The sequence below is a fragment of the Typopeltis vanoorti genome, chromosome 24 (assembly GCF_054136105.1).
Source record: "Typopeltis vanoorti isolate ZY-2024b chromosome 24, IOZ_Tvanoo_1.0, whole genome shotgun sequence".
NCBI lineage: Eukaryota > Metazoa > Arthropoda > Arachnida > Uropygi > Thelyphonidae > Typopeltis > Typopeltis vanoorti.
In genome coordinates, this window is record NC_143572.1 from 71,388,419 (window position 1) to 71,408,866 (window position 20,448).

The following is a 20,448-nucleotide window of genomic DNA, read 5'->3' on the forward strand; positions in this document are numbered from 1 at the left end:
AGATTCTTCTCATAAAGGAATGTGGAGAACCGACCAGGACTTCTGATCTAATGTCCAGTCCTCACCTTCTTGTGGTGCACCATGTTAGGTATCAACCTGGATACTGAACGAACAAGAATGGGCTGGCAATTTGGGATTTAGTTGACCAAATTGTATTTTTATTGGCTTAAACAGAAGTAAAATATAGTACAACATGACAGAATTTCATGCTGGTCGGGGCATTGCTAATCTCAGGTGGTATAGTCACTTAAACAGAATGGGAGAGGAGATTAGCAAAACAAGCTTTCTTTGCCAGGTTGGCAGGGAAAAAACCAGAGGAAGACCAAAATATAGGTGGAATTGATACAGTAAAAAGTGCCTTAGAAGACAGAAATATAAGTCTGATAAGCCTTGACAGATAATAGATTGATTTGGAGGAAAATTGTTGATTGGAAGTAAGTAATGATGTAAATTCTTCATATAGAAATATCATAATATTCTGTACACCCATTTAGGGGTACATGACAGGAATTTGATGATAATAATGATGTGATTTTGCCTTTGATGAGATCACATCCTTCCTTGAATGCTAGTCATCTTTCTTGCCTTTACCTTGTAATATTAATGAGTTTACTGGTCACCTTTTTCTTTATATACCCTCCACAGCAGTTTTTGATTCTGCAGCTCGTGCTTAATAATGATATTACTCATCCATTTAACTCCTTTCCGATTAGCCCTCCTTACCCTAGGTATACAATTTAATACTGCTTCCTCTAGATGACCCTTTACTATATCCCATGCACTAACATCCTTATTATTATATAACACCTCCACGGAGTCCAAAGACTCATCAAGGGAGGACACCTACTCTACAACTCTCTGTCTCCACCACTCCACCAACTGCAACTACCTTCATCATATACACTGTCATCTACCAGTGATCTCCACCACTAGTATTTTCACAGATAATCAAACATCCATGATGGGATTTGAACCCGCAGCCTTTTGGCTCAAGAGTGGATACAGTAACCACTCAGCCAATGATGCTGTATCTGGAATCACTTGACACACTCGCACCCTAATATTAATGGGTCAGATAATCAAGAGATCGCATCCTGCAGTGTTTTATGCCATGGTAGAGATTTAAGCTTCTTTCTAAGCATATCATAATCACCTGCCTTGTTCCACAAATATCCCTTGATTGAAGGGGTATTTTTGTGGCAGAGGTATGGCAAAACTTAAAATTTTCAGGGTGCTATATAAACATGTTCATAATACCATTCTGTTTTCACCATATAATTGTATTATTTAAACAACTTTTCTAGATCTACAAAATTTAAATATAGGTTCTTGTTATATTCTTATAATTTCTCTTATGTTATCATCATCAAATTCCTGATATATACTCTCAAGGGATGTACAGGATATGATAGTACTACATGACAAATTTACATCATTACTAACTTCCTATGTACAGTTTTCTTCCAAATCAGTCTGTTACCTGTCAAGACTCCAATATTATTAGATCTTATATTTCTATCTTCTAAGGCAGTGCTTCCCAAACTTCTGGATGTCAGGGCCCCCTTTGCAAAAATTAAAATATTTCACACACCCCCCCCTCGAAAAAAATCGTAATAGAGAGATATATTATTATAATATTTATTGTATTTATATTCAATACAAAACATACACAGCGAATATTGCAAAAATCAAATGCATATATTACATTGTTTGCCTCTTACCGTTTGGTTCTGAAGACGATGCGGGCTGTTCTGGTAAAATATGAAATACTGTCTTTTTTTTTTCTTTTTTTTTTTTCTGTTTCTGCTTCTTCTGATTGTTCGCGGGATTTTTTTTTAATTTTTTATCAGCCACTTATCCATCTCAGGGTTAAATTTTTTAATGTAGACTAGATCAAATAATATCACCACTTACCAATACTGGCACACCACAGACTGATAACATGAAATTAGTGAATATTACCTGAATAAGGGAATCCCCGGACCAAGAACATTTTTCTCTTTTGTGACTTTTCTCCTTTTACGGTAATTAAGCCTAACACGAAACAGACAGCAAAGGCAGGTTTTTAAAACGTGCATATGATTAGTGCGGTATTAACAAAAGATCACGCAGCCGAAAGATAAAAGCCTAGCTGACAATTGAGTTGAAATGCTAGCTCTCTTCAACCGAATTCCATATGTGAAACTGCCATAACATTCATTATATATGTATTACTAATAAAAGTACTTGTTTTTATTGCCTCTGCAGTATAGTGGCTTTTAGGGAAGGGGTGTTGTTTACCACTGCAAGCGAGTAACTATGTCCCCATGAACTTGTTTAAGCATTTTTTCATGTGTGAAGTATATGCGAAACTTTTATTGGTAACAGAAAACTAGCTCGGATGACAGTGATAATATAAAACGAGTTTTGATATGTATATAAAGTCAATATCAACAGTCCCCCGATTGATGAAAGGGACAGGAAGATTTGGAGCTTCCCCAGAGAGCTTTCGAAGTAAATACAATTAACCACTGCTTTGAAATGAAACATATGAATAAGCAATATTTACTAATATTCATTAAGCGCTGAAATACGCAGCACCAATGTGTGAATTTTTCCATTAAAATATAAAAAATAACAAAAAAAAAAAAGAAATAATAAATAATAAAAGTTAAAATACGTTTCTTTTAAAATAAAAAAAAATCGACTTAGTCTTAAAACATTTTAAATTTGTTTTCATTATTTCACGGCCCCCTCAACAAAACCTACAGCCCCCAAGGGGGTCGCGGCCCACAGTTTGGGAAGCTCTGTTCTAAGGCACCTTTTACTTATCAATCCACCTATATCTTGGTCTTCCTCTGGGTCATTTTGCTGCCAGCCTGGCAGAGAACACTTGTTTTGCTAATCTTTCTTTGCCCATTCTGTTTAAGTGACCATACCACCTGAGATTAGCTCTGCTAACGCATTTCTGGATGCTGACATTGTCAAGTTCTTTCCTAATATCCTTGTTTTTAATATGATATTGCCATTGATGCCATCTGTTCATGCCTCTAATCTTTCTCAGGACTCTCACATCTGCGTTTTCTAGTCTTTGGTCAAGTGTTTTACTTCTGACCCAGCTCTCAGATCCATAAGTTAAAACTGGTTTGAACACTGTCTTGTATACAACTAATTTAGTGTTCTGACTAATTTCTCTCTTATTCCATATAAATTTATTCAGTTGTCTTCCTACTTTGTTGATTCTGTTGTCTATTTTCATATTTAATTTACTATCTTCACTAAAAATCGTGCCTAAGTAGCTAAACTTTAATGGATCATGCAAGGTTATATATTGTAAAGTTGCCTCCTACATTAGTCCTAGAACTTCTGTCAAGGTTTTATGTAATAATAATCTTACAAAAAAATTTTTCGTACCATTTTGTTTATCTACTTTTAAACATAGCTTTCTTTTTTGCAAAAACTTTTTATGTTTTCTTTTTTTCCAAGGGTGCCTGTTTAATTTCTGCTTCAACCATGAAGTATTGTTATTTCTATTTTTGCAGACAACCACTCTGATCAATTCATTGTTCTCTTCAGATTTTGCTACTGGATCTCTAATTATGGTTCCCCCCCATACTCACGTTTTCTAATTTTTGTATATTTCAGCCTAGAGTTTTGCACTCTCGTTTGGCTGACTTTGATTCTTTTCTAGACTTTCATATGTATTTTTCAACATGTTATGCTGCTCAAATCTTCATGATACCTTGATCACCTTGATCATCTGATAGACAAGAAAGACTTGTCTATCAGACAAGAAAGACTTGTGGTAAAGAATATCTTCCTTTACTTTTTATTTTATTATTTCCATTCTAGTTACATTCTTTCACTCATTTCTCTACAGTTCACATACCAAGTGAATTTATGACAAGTCTTACTATCCTCATTCCAAAACTTAATAGAGAAATGGAATTATCAACAAATAGAAGCCAGTTTCTCTATCTTATGGGAGTTAATAGATGCCATCAGTGGCAGTATCATATTAAAAACTGAGGATATTAGGAAAGAGCTTGCCATCATTAGCATTCAGAGATGTGTTAACAGAGCTAATCTCAGGTCCAGAGGAAGACCAAGATGGGTAGATTGATACTGTAAAAAACTGCCTCATTAGACAGAAATAGAAGATCTAATAATATTGACATCTTGACAGATAATCTATTAATTTGGAGGACAATTGTTGATCAGAAGTTAATAATGGTGTAACTTTTTTATGTAGTACTATCATAATATCCTTATCCCCCTCCCTCCCCTCCTTAGGGGTACATATGAGGAATTTGATGGTGATAAAGAATAAAATATTTAGCAGTTTGTGAATTACTAGATTTTTCACAAAGTTAATACTTCCATGAAGTCATTATGAAGCAATTATGGTCATAGTAGCAACAACAACAGTATTTTTCTTGTGTTTTATTTTAATATAATCAAATATCACTCATGAATATTTTATTGGTTACTGTCAAACTTTAATTCTTGCATAAATTAAAAGAAAATTAATAAAATTTTTTTTTACTATTTCAGCTAAATTTGTAGATTCTAAATTACGAGCTGGCAATAAGGTGAGACTATTTTATTATGAATTTTTAATCGCATATCTTTTTTTGTTAGATTAAGAACTAATAATTCAATCTAGTTGAATTGTCAGCAATTAATTCATTTAGTATTAGTATATAAATATAATTTCATTTTAAAAAGGAGTACCTGCTGCTTTGAAGAGATTTTTTTCTTTCTCTATGTGTTAATGCAGTGAAATAGTTTTTTAATATTCTTAAAATTTATAGGATGCAGAATCACATGTATTATATTAATGATAATGATATATGGATTTATATGTATTTGTTATGAAAACTGGAATTTGAAAATCCCAAATTTGTTTCTGTTTGAAACATATTTGGAATTTTTTGCTAACTTACTTATAGTGAACTGGAATTGTATATTCAAGTTTCTTCAGCTTTCTGCAGAGTGATGACATCACCTACAATACTATCAGTTACATATAAATGAAATATACCAAGAAATTATATACTTGGTTTAATCCTTTATCCAAGTATAAGCAAACAAGTTTGCACCTGAAGTATTTTCAGGACTTCAACTATCAGTTACAAATCCCCATACTAATCAAGCTGATTGTGTTTTTAGATCGTGCTTTGTGGAAGTGAAGAGAAGGAAAACACATTTATCTTAAAGAGTTGACTTCCCCAGCCCCATGAAAATAAATAAAAATACTTACAAAGGGAATTACTTTTATTTTGTCATATCTGTATAGTTAAAATGTTTGTATAAATATATGGCAGTGAGTTAAGATGAAGAAACATTATATATGTAAATAAAATGAATGATAATAACTTTTTAGGCTACCTGCAGATTCAGATTTAGAATACTTTTTTTTACGTTCTGCCTTCTTCCAAACCCTTTCCTTTGTGAAATACTGTTCTTTTTTATTCAAAGATATGACTGTGCATTAAAAAGCATTGTACTCTTGCTGAAGCAAATGCTGTTATACTGAACTCATTCACTGTACTAAACTACTGAAATGTCTCTCAACACCTCGTGCCATGAATGCTGTATTAAAGGCAATTACTCTAACAAACTTTTTATTATAACAAACTGTTCCTTTAGTTCCCGTGAGTATTGACTGCTTGATATAAGTTACCACTAGCATATGTAAATAGATTACTGTAATATACAGTCCTATGAGATATCTTAAAATTTGTTTTGTTATCATTTAGTTTATGAAATTATTTGGCTGATTTTCTTCATTATTTTCTTGATTAAGAATGGAAAAATCATACAACAAATTTATATAATTAATCTTTTCTTTCTTACATACAATTTTCTTGCCATGTATACATTATTTATTTACATTCATTTTATAAATAATGTATACATGGCAAGAAAATTGGAAAGATGCTCAGAAGCAAAGATTATTCTGATAATTAAGAGCAGCAGAAAGGGTAATGTTTGAAGAGGCATTAGTATAGACCAAACTCACTGGTGTGGAAAAATTAAATTATAGATGCCAAATTATTTGGAGTATCTAGAAGTGACACATAGCAGAAACAGATTATCTTCAGATATGGAGTAAAGTCACTCATTAATTGGAATCCTTAATCATTTAGTCTGATAATTTTCTTTGTAGTGGAGTTAAGGATTTTTAAAAGATTTGAAATAGCATATTTGGAGAGGATAAATTTTAGGTGAGAAGCAATACCTGGACGGGACCAGTAAAGCATGATATAATTTTTAATGACAAGCAACTATTGATTCTTTTTTTCTTTCTTTGTTTTTTATATTTATCTCACATGAGGGATCACTAAACCCATAACAAAACAGTGCTATTTTTGAAGGTCATTAATGTATAGAAGTTAAGAGAGAGGAAGTCCTGGGGGGGCAGTATATCAAGAAGGCTATTCCCAAGGAATAGAGGTAGATAGAATGAAAGAGGAGTATGAGAAGTTGGTTCTGTAAGTTTGAAGTTGAAATATATGTGGATACTGACCAGAAGTAACCTCAGTTTTCATTTTTATATACTTAGAGAAGAGTGGAGATTATTTCCGCTTGTTCATTGGAACAGACAATGAAAATTGACAAATACATACAGAAAATGTATAAGTCAGATAACATTGATGAGAAAGTAACTGGAATGAGTCTGTGAGAATTTAGAGAAATTTTTGATGCACTTCATCAGATGTAAGAGTGAACAGTATTTTAAGTTTGGTCTTATTTGGGACACACCCACACACATGTGCATGAGAGACTTCCACCCATGAAAGGTTGTAAACCTATATGATAGTACATTATTACTGTGGATGGGCTAAGAATTTTTTTGTTTCTATTTTTATGAATTTTTACAATTTTTTATTTTCATTTTTTACTTATCTGGAAATCCTGCTCTAGAGGTCAGGAATGTGTTGAAGCCATTTAGGGCCTCCAGTAAGTGTGTGGAGGGAGTTTCTTAAACATTTGGCAATGAAATTCATTTGCACCTAAAGGCAATTGCAAGCATCCGTGCATGTGGAAGGATTTGAATCTATAGCATGTTTGGTTGGTGGGCAGATATGCTAAGCACTCAGCCAGGTTGGCAACAATAGTTCTCAGTGTTCCCATATGCATCCTCCCAAGTGTTAATGGAGCTCATTGACCAGAAATGAGTGCATTCAGTGGAGTTGATTAATAATATTTAGGAGTTATATATGGGAAGTAGTGTTCTATTTTGAACAGAAAAAAATACTACCAAGAGTTTGAGACAGTTATCAATGTGATGATTTTGTTCAGAAATGGTGTAAGTTAGAGGGGGGGGGATTCATTTTTGTCATTGGTTTATGGTTCAGTTGTTTCCTGTTATTCTTTGTGAAACATAATTTCAAATTATTTATTACAGTAAATGCCAGGAATATGGCAATCTTGGAAAATTAGGGTTATTAATCTGTAATTTATATGCACTTTATAAAATTTTTTTTATAAAGTGCATATAAATTTAGTCAGAAGTATTTATTTTTTTGCACCAAAAATATCTGATTTGTTTATTATTAGTTATAGAGATCTCCAGCAAGCCAGGGATTCATCAAGGGAGGTCACATATCATCCAAACCTGCTATCATACCTTTTCTTGAATTCATTCATTCACACTACTTGTACTCAGCACCTCCAAAGTAAACCATTCTAATCATGCACCACCTCTGGGTGAAAAATCTAGCTCTTACCGCCTTTCTTGACTGCATTCATTCTCAACTTCCATGGATACCCTCATTTCCTCTCCCCATTCTCCATAAAATGAAAAATTCTATCTTTCTCATGTTTGCTAGCAACTTCAGTGCATGAATTCTCCATCTCTCTTCATAATTTATATTCCAGAATATCATCTTCAACATTATCCTTTGCACTTTCTCCACCATATCTACATCACTTTGGAAACCAGGAGACCAGATCATATGTTAATCAGGAGAGGTTGTATCAATGCATTGTAAAAAAAAAAAAAATTTAAAAATGCAACATGATTTCCTTATCTTTACATGCCAAGGTATTTCAGTATTGCAATTATCCTCTGAATTGTATTTGCAATTTTTGCTCTAATCTATTCCTGTGGCCTCCTCTATTAAGAAGGTTGCAGCTGATGAACAATCTGCTTCCATGCCTCTCTATCTCTTGCTTCTGGAAGACTTCTTGCCCGTCCAGTCTTCCATTACAGTCGGGATCGTCCTCCTCCTCCTCTCCTTCCTTCCACCACCCCCTGCAATATGATTCTGGGGAGCTTTCCAGAAGAATACCTCATCAAATGTCCTGCAAAAATGCTATTTTACTTCTTTGGATACTAGCCATATAATCTCTTTTCATCTTGAATCTTTTAAGAACCCCTTTATTCCTCACTCTTTCAGTCCAGCTGATATGATCCATTATTCTCAAGCACCACATTTCAAATGCATTTAATCAGTCACTCATCTCCTTATTGATTGTCCAGGATTCACATCCATATGTCCCCATACTCCAGATCATTGTCTTGAGGATTCTTACTTCTAACTGTTTGTTCAGATTTCCGTTTCCTAATATGTGGTATATTTGGAAAAATGCTGCTTTTGCTTTTTTAATTCTGTTCTTAATTTCATAATTAGATTTATTGTCATCTGTTATTCAACTCCTAAGGTATTCAAAATTTTTACATTCTCTATTCTTTGTCTGTTCAAAGTGATTTCCATCCCATCATTTCCTTTCCTTGAAATCCTCGTCACTTTTGTCTTTTGAAAATTTATTTTCATTTTATATCTCTCATTTCCAATCTTGTTCAGTCTATTTAAAATTCTTTGCAAACCTTCCTCTGTTTTTCTCATAAGTACAATATCATCTGCATATCTTATATTATTTATCAGATGTCCATTTATCTTTATTCCATCCTTCAGATCTTCCAAGGCCTCCCTCATCATCCATTCATTATAGACATTAAAAAGGAGTGGGGACATCCCACACCCCTGCCTCACACCCTTTCTTATGGGGGATCCATTCAGTATCCTCTCCTTCAAATCTAACCCTGGCTTCTTGAGTTTTATATATTCTGAACAGCAGTCTGATAATTTTTTCATCTATTCCTATTTTATGCAAAATATCAAATAAAACAGAGTGATAACATTATCAAAAGCTTTTTCATAATCCACAAAGCATAGATATAAATTTTTATTGCACTCAATCATTCTTTCCCCCAATATCCATAATATTGTAATAGCTTCCTGGTTCCTCCTGAAACCAAATTGTTTTTCATTTAATTCTCTCTCTATATCTATCATCTGTTCCATTCTTCTATATATTATATTGATTAGGGCTTTTGCAACATTGATAATCAAGCTGATAGTTCTGTGCTTATTGCAATCCATCATTCCTGTAGTCTTGGGAATAGAAATAAAAATAGTTATTAAGTCTTTAAGTATTCTATCTTTCTCCAGACTTCTCTTGAAGATGATGGATAGAAGTTTTATTCCTTCCTTTTCCAGTGCCTTCTTCAGCTCTCCTTGAATATCATCCACTCTTTTAATGGCTGCTTTGGTTTCCCATTCCTTAATTTCTGGGATATCATCATTTTCTATCTTCATCTCCATAAAGTTCTGTTACCTACATCTTCCACCTTATCATTTTTTAATTTTTTTCCCAACAAAATCTTTCTTTTTTCATCCTTCAAAGCACTGCCTTTTTGTCCTTCTCTTCTTCCCTGAAATCATAGACCTTTCTCATATCTCATTTTCTTCTATTTTTTACTTGTTTATTGATCTCTTTATATCTGACTTGGGCTTTACATGCCAAGGTTTGTAATTGCAATTTTCTTCATTGCATTTATCTAGCATTTATTATTCATTATTGCTTTTATTCCTGCATTGCAATTATCCTCTGAATTGTATTTGCAATTTTTGCTGTATGACCCTTGAATTTTTACTTCCTATCTACTAAACCTCCAAGATCCCTAGCCAGGTCAGTTTCTTCTGACATAATCCCACCAATATATATATTTTTTAATATCTGATTCACACATGAAAGCCCACAAGACCTATAGCACATTAGTGTATGGGATATAGCTAACTAAAAGTTCTGAGTTCAGGTCCCTTGTCATGGTAGATTTTGAGGATTCTAATATTTGAGCACTACAAGGTTTGTTGAATGTTCTGTTCAGCAAACCTTGTTTAGTAGGGTTATGTTCCAAAATCGTTTTTTTTTTTTTAATTATATAAAGAACAATTATATATCCAACAAAAAAATATTTTATTTAATTCAGGTAATTCGTGTAGTTAAGAAAACATATAAACTATAAAACAAATACATAATATAAAAATTACAAATTGTACATAAACTTCATTGCACATGATGCATAAATGTTTTAGGCAAAATAAAATAAAGTGCATATTTTATTCGTCATCACTCTCTTCAAAAATAACATGATTTGTAGATGTTCTCTATTTACGAGTGACTGGACCTCATCATCACTTGAAAAGCTCTTGGACATAATTTCTATAATTCTCATTGCATACTTTGGCTGGTTTAGTTATCAAGAAGTCAGTAATAAGACTTTGCTTACCACTATGCTGCAATTTTTTATTAAGTTCATAATACAGAGCTAAACAAGTATCCAATTGTCTCGTGAATTTTCCGGAGCACTCCATTGAGGGAATATTATCCGTAAAATAACTTCATATCTTTCTTGCCAAGTCCAATCCTTCTGCTAATTTCTTTAAACTGAATTCTTTAACGGATTCATCACAATCAGAATCTTCGGCAGAATTTTCTCTGCCATTTGGTTCGATGCCTTCTATTAATTGTAGAGTTCCTCTTCATTTAAATCTATTCCCCATCAATTAATTCACTAATTTCGTTTTCAACCATATCGCAAAAGCCCTCTAAGTGGCCATTACTATAAAAAATAAAATTTTTACATAAAAAAAGCATTACATATTATATGTAACTCACCAGAAAATAAAGTGCTCAGCTTGGGATTAACACACTTATAACTTTTAATGCGCTTTCCTGGAAGAAAACGAAAACAAAGTTCATCAATAAACATTTATACGGTAAACAATTCACATACATGTGTGTGCTAAAGGGTATTTCCCCTAATATAAATTCACTACTTATAACTACATGTGTGATATGGACAGATGCAAATTTAAAGAAAATAAAATTAGATTTTTATATCTCGCGTGGTGAAAAACATATCAAAAGATAAAGGGTTACTACAATTTGTAGACTGCATTGTATAAGTACCGCGTTATATGAGGGTTACCTGTACATTCCTGATTACCTGACTTATCTTTGCATCATTCTGCAAGCTGTATGTCATCTATCAAATCCATTCCAATGTCATTAATGCAAAATTCTATGTCAAAGCTTAAAAGCAGTCTTCATTGCTTGCTCGTTTACCTTTTAAAATTCCTTTGCTTTTCAATAAATCACAGGTCTTGAAATTGCCATTTCTTCTGATCATTAAATGAAACTAGAACAAATTGCACTAATTTAGACTTGTGTAATTTTTTCATTTATTGATGGATTCAGATATCTCAAAAGTCAGAGTAGTCTTAAAATTTTGAATGCTTAATATCATAAAGTTTATGAACCAAAATTATATTCATGCAACAAAACATTTTTGTTTACACCTTTTTAAATGTTCTTCACTATTTTAATTTTATCAACAATACATTTTTTTTTTTTTTTTGTCCAGGTTTTTCCTTTGACATTGTTAATAATTGTAGAAGTGTGCAAAAGTCAATTTATGATACAACACTAAAGAAACTAAGACACGCACATAGTACAATAGATAAGCACATGTAGCCTCGTGGTCTTTCCATTAAGAAAAGACTTATATCAACCGTTAATTTTGTTTAAATTTCATCTGCTCCAGCTGCCTTTGCACATTTCAGGTTTTTGATGACTTTCTACTTCAAGTATTGACTTTTTTCGTAATCAGCCTCAAACACATCAGTGCCATATGTGGTCAAGTGATTTTGGAAAAGAAGATGGAATGAAGAAAAAGGATAAGAAGTTGGTTTGGTAAGTTCAGAGCTGAACTGTATTATGTATATAGGCTAACAATTGCTCATAATTCTTACACTTTTAGGAGGAAGTGTAAGAATGGTGATGGTTAGTTGGGTGGAGCAGTGTCCATGAAAATACCAATAAAATACATAATGTAGAAACAGGGCATCTTTTAAGCAGATTGTCCTTTTCTCAATTGAAGTTTTTTGGGGATTTATAAAATATTCAGTCATACAGGAGAGAAGTAGTGTTTGGAATTAAAAAGTTTTGGAGACTGAGGAGGCAATGGATATGATGTGCTTGTGTGAGGATTGGTTACATGGAGAAGTCAATCCAATAAGAGAAAACTGATCTTGACTGATTTACAGAATATTAGCAGAAATAAGGGTGAGCAGAGCAAGAAAGATCTTGCTTTATTCATTCTAAGAAAGATGGTGGTATTTTGATAGCACCAAATTCACTAAATTATCTTCACCTCATGAGAATGGTGAGGAACTTTTTTGGCTGTGGATAACCTTTGTTTCTCCACTCCGTTGACTGTTGTTTGGTCTCTGAGTCATAGTGACAAAGCCATGATTTCATCAACAGTCACAATACGGGCCAAAAATGTTCCACCTAATTTCTCAAAATGAACCAAAATCCCTTGAGAAGACCACACATGTTCTCTATTGGTTAGCATTTAAACATTTGGGGACCCACTTCGCTGAGAACTTTAGCATGTTCAGCTCTTGGTGGATACTGATCCAACTCATTCTCTGGATATCTCCAGAGCCTTTGCAATGTTTTCAGGCATGATTGCAGGGGAACGTCCTCATGACCTGTGGCCATCTGTTGTCTCAGGATGCCAGGATTTAAACTTGGCCACCTATTTGGTAACTACTGGATATGTTGGGGCATAGTCCCCTAAAGTCACACAGGTTTACCCAAAAGTACACAACTGAGATTTGACACGCTAAAGTGTGTCAAATCTCAGTTGTGTACTTTTCTTGCAGCTTGAAAAACTCAATGACGACCTCTCTGTGTCTTCGAATTTCTTCAAAACCTCTGACATATCTTATATATCCTAAAAGAAATAGATGTTGAAAGATTCTTGGTTTCATCCTTTATCCAAGTGTAAGCAAACAAAGTTTGCACATGAAGTCACTTCACCACTGGACTACTTGTATATAGAAGCTAATGACTTCACATCAGTTGCCTTAGAATTCCATAATGCAATGCTTATATCCTTACTGACATGTATAATGTTATGTATTATTGAATACTAAGGCAATTGATACGTCATTACCCTGTAGTCTACTTTTACATCTTAGTTTGTTACATTTTTCTTTGTATTTTCTAAGAGCACATATTTTATGACTTAACTTTGAGATTATTTTCTTCTTGTTTCCTTCATTTGCATTTCAAACTGCTTCACTTCTCCCCCCCCCTCCCAAAGTGTGTTCATATATTTAAAAAAAAAAAAAAAAAAGCTGCGCACTGTGAAGAAATTATAGTTCGTAGATTTTTTTTTTTCCATGAAAAGAAGTCATAAAATTGTAAATTTTATGGGAAAATATAGCTGATATATTTTGATTTATTTTTCTACTTGTATTATCTAAGTATTATAAACAACTTGATTATTCAGTAATTTTTTGTCTATTTGTTAATTGTACTATACAAAAAAATTCTTGTTTTAATTCTTTACCCAAGCATAAGTAAAGTCTGCACGTGAAGTATCTACATTTGTATATAGACTGTTGACTTGAAATAATGCAGTGTTGTTGAGTATCATTTACTTTATAAAAAAAAAATATAATAATTATAATAATACTCTGATAATACACCATTTTTACTACTTTTCTATAGAAAATGCCTTTTCCATTGATTTAACCTCTGTAATCTTCTGGAATCTAGCTCGTACTAATAGACACAAAGATCAAGCTGGTCTAGATAGCTACCTTCCCATAATGCTTTGCAATCTACACACACCTGGAAGGAAGCTTGCTGTGTATTATAGAATATTGAAGCAATTGATGTGAAGCCAGCAAACTCATCATCATCATCAAATTCCTGACATGTACCCTCAAGGGGTGTACAGGATATGATAGTGTTACATGAAAAATTTACATCATTACTAACTTCCTATCTATAATTTTCCTCCAAATCAGTCTGTTACTTGTCAAGACTCCAACATTATCAGATCTTATATTTCTATCGTCTAAGGCACTTTGTACCGTATCAATCCACCTATATTTTGGTCTTCCTCTGGGTCGTTTTCCTGCAAACCTGGCAGAGAACACTTGTTTTGCTAATCTTTCTTCTCCCATTCTGTTTAAGTGACCATACCACCTGAGATTAGCTCTGCTAACGCATTCCTGGATGCTGACAATGTCAAGTTCTTTCCTAATATAATCGTTTTTAGTATGATATTGCCATTGATGCCATCTGTTCACGCCTCTGATCTTTCTCAGGACTCTCATATCTGCGTTTTCTAGTCTTTGGTCAAGTGTTTTACTTCTGACCCACCTCTCAGATCCATAAGTTAAAACTGGTTTGAACACTGTCTTGTATACAGCTAATTTAGTGTTCCGACTAATTTCTCTCTTATTCCATATGAATTTATTCAATTGACTTTCCACCACACCAGCTTTGCTGATTCTGTTGTCTATGTCTATATTTAATTTACCATCTTCAGTAAAAATCATGCCTAAGTAGCTGAAATGTTTTACTTGTTCCACAGGTCCTCCATACACAACACAGTTGACATTTTCAATGATTCTGCCTATTTTCATCGTCTTTGTCTTTTTATTGCTGACCTTCATACCATATCTATTACAACAGCTATTCAATTTAGTCAGAGAATCTTGCAGACTTGTGGCGGATTTATTTAGAAGTACAACATCATAAAGCAAAGCAAAGAGCTGACATTAACATCTCCAATTCTGATATCATGTTCAATACCACTTTCCTTCATAATGTGATCAATATAGATAATGAATAACAGAGGGGATAATGTGCATCCTTGTCTCACACCAGATTTAACATTAAAAGATCTTCCTGTACTTCCTTCAATTCTAACTGCTGACTTACAACTCAAATAAAGACTAAGTATTGCTTGATATAATGCCCCATTGACACCATATAACTGCAGCATATTGAATAGCTTCTCTCTTGGCACCTTGTCATATGCCTTTTCCAAATCGACAAAACTTAAATACAGATCTTTGTTATATTCCCATGATTTCTCGACTATTTGTCGTAAAGTGAAGATCTGATCCTGACAGCCTCTATTTGGCCTGAATCCAGCTTGTTCTTCACCCAGCTTTTCTTCCACAATTCTTCTCAACCATTTCTCAAGTATACTTGCATAGATCTTGCCAGGAACACTCAGTAGGGAAATACCTCTGTAATTCTCACATTCAGTTTTATTTCCCTTTTTATATATGGGTAATATGAGAGCTCTACTCCAATCATCGGGAATTCGTCCCTCTTTCTGAACTATGCAGTGCAGCCACTGTAAGACTTTTATACCACCATACTTCAGCATTTCTGGTTGAATATCATCTACTCCTGCTGCCTTTCCACATTTCAAACCTTTGATGGCTTTTTCTACTTCAAGTATGGATATGTATTCCTGATTGCATGCCTGGTCAGTGTTTTTTACCACTGTGCTGTCATCACTGCTTGTTTCATTTAGCAGTTTTTCAAAGTAATTACTCCATACTTCAAGGATATCTTTTTCTCCTGTTTTCATGTCACCTTTATCATCTCTAACTCCTTTTACAGCACTCTTTCCTCCATTCCTAAGCTTCTTCAACACCCTCCAGAATATTTTGCCACCTTCTTGATATTTATTCTCTATATTCTTGCCAAAGTCCTCCCATGACTTTTGGTTAGCTAGTTTTACACAGTGTTTAGCATTCTTGCATTTGTCTCTATATTCTCTAAGAGTACAAGCTGACTTATTTGCCAGGAACTTTTGGTATGCTTTCTTCTTTTCCTTCACTGCCTCTTTAACTTCCTGTGTCCACCAGGGAGTTCTGATTTTTTTATCCTTGCAGACAACCTCACCACATGCCCCTCTGGCAGAATCAATCAATGTTTTCTTCAGAGTTTGCCACTGAATCTCCAAGGTTTGATTCCTGTTCTCAAACTCTTTCATTTTTTTTTTCAATAATGTTTCTGTATTTTAGTCTACAGTTCACATCTGAGAGCTGCTCAACTTTTATTCGCTTTAAAACTTTCTTACATGTTATTCTTTTCAATATGAAATTCAATTTTATCATGCTCAAGACTAAATAGTGATCACTTCCAATTTCAAATCCTCTGTACACTCTGGTGTCCTGCACCAGGGAGAAAACATCACTATCAACAATAACATAGTCATTAAGACTTTTCTTATTCCTAGCCTCTTCTCTCCATGTGAATTTGTGCACATTTTTATGTTGGAACATGGTGTTAGTAATAACCAGTCCATGTCCTGAGCAGAAATCCAGCAGATATTTGCCATTATTATTAGCTTTGCTCTTTTCTCCAAATTTTCCGAAAATATTTTTGTATGTCTCACAATCATTTCCTACTTTGCTATTTAGATCCCCAACAAGGACCAACTTTTCCTTTTTCATTGTGTCAGTTGGTTTTTCTAAAGCCTCAAAAAATTCCTCCACTTCTACCTTAGTAGAACCTTCTGTGGGACCATAGGCACAAATAAGTCTCATTGTCTGGTTCCCCATTCTCATATTTGTCCACATTACTCTACTTGAGACTAACTGCCATTCAAGAAGATTAGCCTTGTATTTTGTGTTGAATACTATGGCTACTCCTTCTTTTCCTTGATTGTCATTGCCTGAATATAACATTTTGTATTTATTGCTCAGAAAGATCTCACCAGTTTTGGTCTTTTTTGTTTCAGTCACCCCTATTATGTCGATCTGGTACTTATCTAATTCCTCAGCTAGCTCCATTTCTTTGCCATTCCAATTTACCGATCTTTAACTCTGGTGATGTTGAATTGGGGTTTGTTTTCAGATTTGTTCCAGTAGCTGACTTTTTGCTGTTCGCCCTGGTTCCCTGGCGAAAACAATGGGCCTTGTTTAACCGGGCGACGCCCCAGCCGGCATGAAATTTTGTCATATTGTACCATCATTTTCTATTTTTGGTTTAACCAATAAGAATACAATTTGGTCGGCTAAATCCCAAATTGCCAGCCCATCCTCGTTCGTTCAATATCCACGTAGATACCCAACAGGGTGCACCACGAGAAGGTGAGGATTGAACATTAGGTCAGAAGCCCTGGTCGGTTCTCCACATTCCTTTAAAGGCTATGTAGAGGTCTCCTCTCAGTTATACAGCTTTGACCCTTAAGCACCCCCTTAAGCCAGCAAACTATATTCAAGTAATCTAGTTTTGTAGATGCTTCATATGCAAATTTGTTTGTCTTGTGCTTGGGTAAAGGATTAAAATAAACATAATTTTTTTTTCAAATTTTCTCCACTGTTTACAATTCTTGTCTATAAGAGGTGAATGTGTTCATGCAACTGAAGATGATTTCTGTGACTAGCTCATTGCTGGTGTATGGGTCTGAAGAGCAGAACCAATAGTCATGCCATGTGAAAGAAAAGTAGTAGTTCCAGAGATTATTCCACTTTGTAGTGTCAGAGGACATGGGGTTGAGTGCAATCAAAGAAGAAGGGGGGGGGGGGTGTTCTGTGAGATTGGAAACTTGCACTGGATTGTGGTCTAGTTGCTGAGAGAAGAGGTAACTTCTATGTCTAGAAGAACTAGCTAAAAAAAGATCAAGGGTATTGAGAAAGTGGAGAGGATTATCTGGAATTCGATTAGATAGCCGCATGATTTGCATCTGGATTGCAGATGGTCAAGTTTCATGGAGAGGAATGTGAAGAGGTCTTTGTGGTTTCAGATTTGGAAACCAGTAAATGCAGCAGACAAATGTTACTAAGTGGGGCAAGGAAACTTTCTGCCAGAAGAGGTCAAAAGCAAAGGATTCTAAATTTGGCATTCTCTGGCAAACAGTGTTAGATCATGTAAAGGCACAGGAGAAGAAGCTACTAATGTGATGTGTTTGCCTTTGTGACAAAATGAATAATGAAGAGTATAATTTGGGTAAACCAGGTCTTTTCTTTTTTGGGATGCCTTTAGCATTCCAAAACACCGATGCCATGACCTTGTCTTCTTTGGCATTGAACAACCAGCTTCTGTCTCCACTGTTTTGACTGCTGTTTGGATTCTGGTGGGTTGATGTAGCTGTAATTTGGATTTTTGTTTAGAGAAAGAGGTCTGGTTTGGAAGTCTGTAAGTGCTGATGAACATTGTTTATGTTGGAATTTATGCTGTGGCTGTTTTTTTAGGGATTATTATTATTATTCTTGACACCTCCAAGGAGTCCGAAGACTCATCGTGGGAGGACACCTACAAGCGGTTGTCTCAACCACTACACCGAACCTCTACTACGAATCATCTCCATCAATGCCATTTACCGCCCACCACCACCACAACTAGTATTTTTTGTCTGTAAATTGCATGTGTTCTGAAGGGACGATTTGTCTGTATGCGGGATGAAAAACCCGAGTTTCCGGGAGAAAAAACCCTGCTACCTCCGTATGAGATCGGCTAACTCACCTTCGATTGAAATCGTCCAGATAAAGATTTCTCCCATCGCGACGAGAATCGAACTTAGGCCTATTCCAATTGAAGAGTGCAATGTACCGTCGTTCTTCCAATTGCGCTACGGAGGCGCTTAAAGGAGGGATCCTGGTAAGTTTGGAATACTGTGTTTTTCTTGAATTGTTTGGATAAACTGGTTGTTAAAGATTTATTATGTTCATGGTGTTGCCGTCATTGTTTGTCTTTTTCATTTTTGGTTTGTTATTAAATGAAAGGAAAGAGTGGAGACATGCAGTGGAAGAGGATAGACTCGTGAACATGATTCCCATACAGAGAGCAAATAGTCTCCTTGTCATTCTGTGGCCTTGACAGTACCTCCCATATACCACTACTTGGACTCTCTCATCAGGCAAAACCTGATAGATTATGTGCCAAATGACCGAGACGCCTCGTGACTTGTTACCGACCAGTTCAGGTATATTATCAGGCAGGCAGCCAGCCAGCCTGTATTACTGTTGTTTTAACTGCTGTATCCTTGAAATGGAGGAGGGTCTGAATCTTTAAGTTGTTAGTCATGCCCTTGAATGGTATCACTCACACTGCATAGAAAAGGGGGGGGGAGCTGAAAGCATATACGTAATTCTATGTAATTTACTTTTGCTTCATTGGTCAGTTACATGGATAATTGTAAGATGATGAAGTCTGGCTTTTCATACTGAATGGGGGAATTCTGATTTGAAGAGAGGAAAAATGCATAACCTGCACAAAAAAAAAATAAAAAGTGCATGGTTATAAATATATGGGCAGGCTACAAGAAGGTTGAATTGGATTTTCTGCTTTGCAGGATGAAAACCTGCAAAGTTTTTGTAGAAATATCTTGCCATCTTCATGTGAACGGACTGACCCCTCCTTCAGCTGAAATGCTTTTAAAATTTCTTTGTGTCCTAGATGTGATTTGAATCCAAGTCTTTCCATCCAAAGGGCATCATCAGTACTGACTAGCTATGGAGATTTAGCACAGCATTTACTATAAAAGCACTTATATTTCACCCAGCAGTTAGTCACATTTAGATTCCTTTGCTGTAAATCAAACAAATAGTAGTTCATTGAACCATTTCTGATTTTTCAAGAGCTTCATTGTGTTTAATCGACTTGTGTGTTCATAACATATGTTTTGTTTTTATTCCTAGGAAAGACGATCATAAGTAACTTTAGATATTTTCAAAGAAATGTATTGCTGTACATACCAAGAAGTACTGGGCTACCATAAAGCAATCATATTGCTGGGTCTTCGTTGTCGATGCATTATGTTTTCATTTTTGATGTATAGTGTTAGTAATATGTATAACATCTACTGTGTTTTGTATCTATTAAGACAATATTGATGTAGGTACTGACAGACATATGATTCATCTTGTAAACAGATGACGTAAATTTACGGTATTGATAAATACAGTACAGAAAAATGCATTTTCACTTCCTTATGAATTTTTTTAATAACATTTTCTTTTCTCTAGCTAATTTTATTGTAAGAATATAAGGGTTATTTGAAAAGTTCAGTAAAAAAATAAATTAAACACATTTTTTTGGAAAAAATCACGTTTATTTATTTCTCGACATGGTCTCCATCGAGGTCTATACATTTGATTCAGCGAGTTTCCAATTTTTTCATCCCGTCTAAAAAGTAGGATTTGTCAAATTGTGCAAAATAGCCATTGAAAGCCTTGACATTCTCGTTGGAAGAAATTTTTTCCCACCAAGCCAAATTTTTAAGTTTGGGAACAAGAAGAAGTTGCAAGAGACCAAGTCCGGTGAATACGGTGGATGTGG

At 34.6% G+C, this 20,448-nt stretch overlaps 1 protein-coding gene across 2 annotated transcripts in view; it reads left to right on the forward strand.

Moving 5' to 3' along the window:
- Cul4 (cullin 4) overlaps window positions 1–20,448 on the forward strand; it is a 276,936-nt gene that overhangs the window by 145,829 nt on the left and 110,659 nt on the right. For both annotated transcript variants that reach the window (XM_090414048.1, XM_090414051.1), the window contains one exon: window positions 4,534–4,571. In XM_090414048.1, the coding sequence (XP_090270174.1) occupies window positions 4,534–4,571 (38 nt within the window). The remainder of the gene's footprint in view (window positions 1–4,533; window positions 4,572–20,448) is intronic.